A 2,129-nucleotide genomic window follows, 5' to 3' on the forward strand; every position below is an offset into this window, starting at 1 on the left:
TCCCCCCCCCCCCCCCCCCCCCTCCCCCGGGTCCCCTTTCTTGCTCCTTTCTATTATTTTCCTTTTTCTATTCCTCTTACCTCCCATCTTTCCTACACCTCCTTTCTTGCCTTCTTTCTTCCTTTTTTTCTTCGCCATTTTCTTTCCTTTCTACCTCTCTTCTTCCCCCTCCCACGTTTCTTCCCTTCCTTTCTACATTCTTTTCTTTCCCCTTTTCCATCCTTCTTCCATCCCTTCTTTCCTCCTCCCCCTTTTTCCCTTCCTCCATACCGTATTTCCTTCCCTACTACCTTCTGTCTGTCTGTCATCTTCCATGCACTATAACATGACCGTAATTGCGTCGGCGTGCTTTTCTTTGCTCAAACTCAGTGGGTGGTTGGTGGGTGCTCTGATGTGGTTTACTCCTTCTTTTCTATCAAACATTTATGGTCACTATCTCTCATCCTTCTTTTTTTGTGTTTGTTACTCTCTTGTAACCCCCTAATCTTCGTCACTTCGCTACTTTAGGATTACCAAAGTCTAACTGACATCTGCATTGTGGTTGAGTTACTACGACCATGAGGTCAGAAACCAAGTCGTTATCAAGATATTCAAAGAAATGCATTCGAAAAAGCTTGACCAAGTTGAGAAGATCAACATTTTTTACATCAAATTTTTCAAAACTGGGGCCTATATCATCTTATTGTGTTTCACGTGAGGAAAAACTCTTACGAAAACTAAAACATGACTCAAACTCACCCCCCCACCCCCCCTTCCACCAGATATCTCTCAGAGCGGAATGTACATGTGTCGTATCACCCCTACTATCGGCATTCGGCGGCAGGTGTATGAACGAGTTTCCGCAGAGGAGCTTGGGAACTCCGACATCGTGACGCTCTTCCGGTCGCTGCGAGATGACGTCAGCGAGTTAACGGAGGCAGTGAATGCCGAAGTGTGCAGTCCAGGACAGGTAGGTTTGAGATTTATTAATTCATATTTATTTATTCTTCTATTTATGAATCTACTAATTTCTTGATTAGCTTGTTTGTTTGTTTGCTTGTTCGTTCGTTCAATTTCTTCTTCTTCTTCTTCTTCTTCTTCTTCTTCTTCTTCTTCTTCTTCTTCTTTCTTCTTGAATGATCTAAGTTGTGTCGAGGGGGGGCGTAAAACACAAACCGACGTTGTTGTTTTTTTTACCCTCGTACTCAACAGGCCCTTCAGATATCCCAGCTGAGCTTTTTCTTCTTGAAATCAGCCCGATTACTAAATTTCTAAATCATTCACTAGTCTAGTGGTTAGGCTACAGGACTCGTAATCGTGAGGTGGAAGGTTCAGGGGTTCGAACCACAGGCCCGTCGTTGTGTCCTTCGGAAAGGCACTTTACACGAACTTTTTTCACTTCACCCGGGTGTGAATGGGTAGAGTCTACGCAGCTAGAAACAGCAGAAGTCTGTTAAGTTTTTAGCGCCTGTAAAACGACAGCTTGCACTATTATGTGCTTCTCGATATTGTTTCACTTGAGAATGCTATCAGGTGTGCTGGGGTAATAATAGAATATATTGTAAAGCCCATAGATCTTATTGTTTCACTTCAGAATGCTATCAGGTGTGCTGGGGTAATCATAGAATCTATTGTAAAGCCCATAGATCTTATTGTTTCACTTGAGAATGCTATCAGGTGTGCTGGGGTAATCATAGAATCTATTGTAAAGCCCATAGATCTTATTGTTTCACTTGAGAATGCTATCAGGTGTGCTGGGGTAATCATAGAATCTATTGTAAAGCCCATAGATCTTATTGTTTCACTTGAGAATGCTATCAGGTGTGCTGGGGTAATCATAGAATCTATTGTAAAGCCCATAGATCTTATTGTTTCACTTGAGAATGCTATCAGGTGTGCTGGGGTAATCATAGAATCTATTGTAAAGCCCATAGATCTTATTGTTTCACTTGAGAATGCTATCAGGTGTGCTGGGGTAATCATAGAATCTATTGTAAAGCCCATAGATCTTATTGTTGAGCGGGAATTTGCGCTTAACAAATTATTCTATCTATTATTATTTGTTTTATTATTACTATTATTGTCAGTATTACCATAATCATCATCATCATCATCATCATCATCATCATCATCATCATCATCATCATCAT

General features: G+C 41.2%; 1 protein-coding gene across 1 annotated transcript in view; it reads left to right on the forward strand.

Annotated features, from left to right (window-relative positions):
* The window catches only part of LOC101849399, a gene marked incomplete in the record, with an annotated part of 5,878 nt that overhangs the window by 994 nt on the left and 2,755 nt on the right, over positions 1-2,129 (forward strand). The window contains 1 exon segment of the mRNA XM_013086842.2: positions 762-949. Coding sequence (XP_012942296.1) covers positions 762-949 — 188 coding nt within the window.

Source organism: Aplysia californica, unplaced genomic scaffold (genome assembly GCF_000002075.1).
Source record: "Aplysia californica isolate F4 #8 unplaced genomic scaffold, AplCal3.0 scaffold00512, whole genome shotgun sequence".
NCBI lineage: Eukaryota > Metazoa > Mollusca > Gastropoda > Aplysiida > Aplysiidae > Aplysia > Aplysia californica.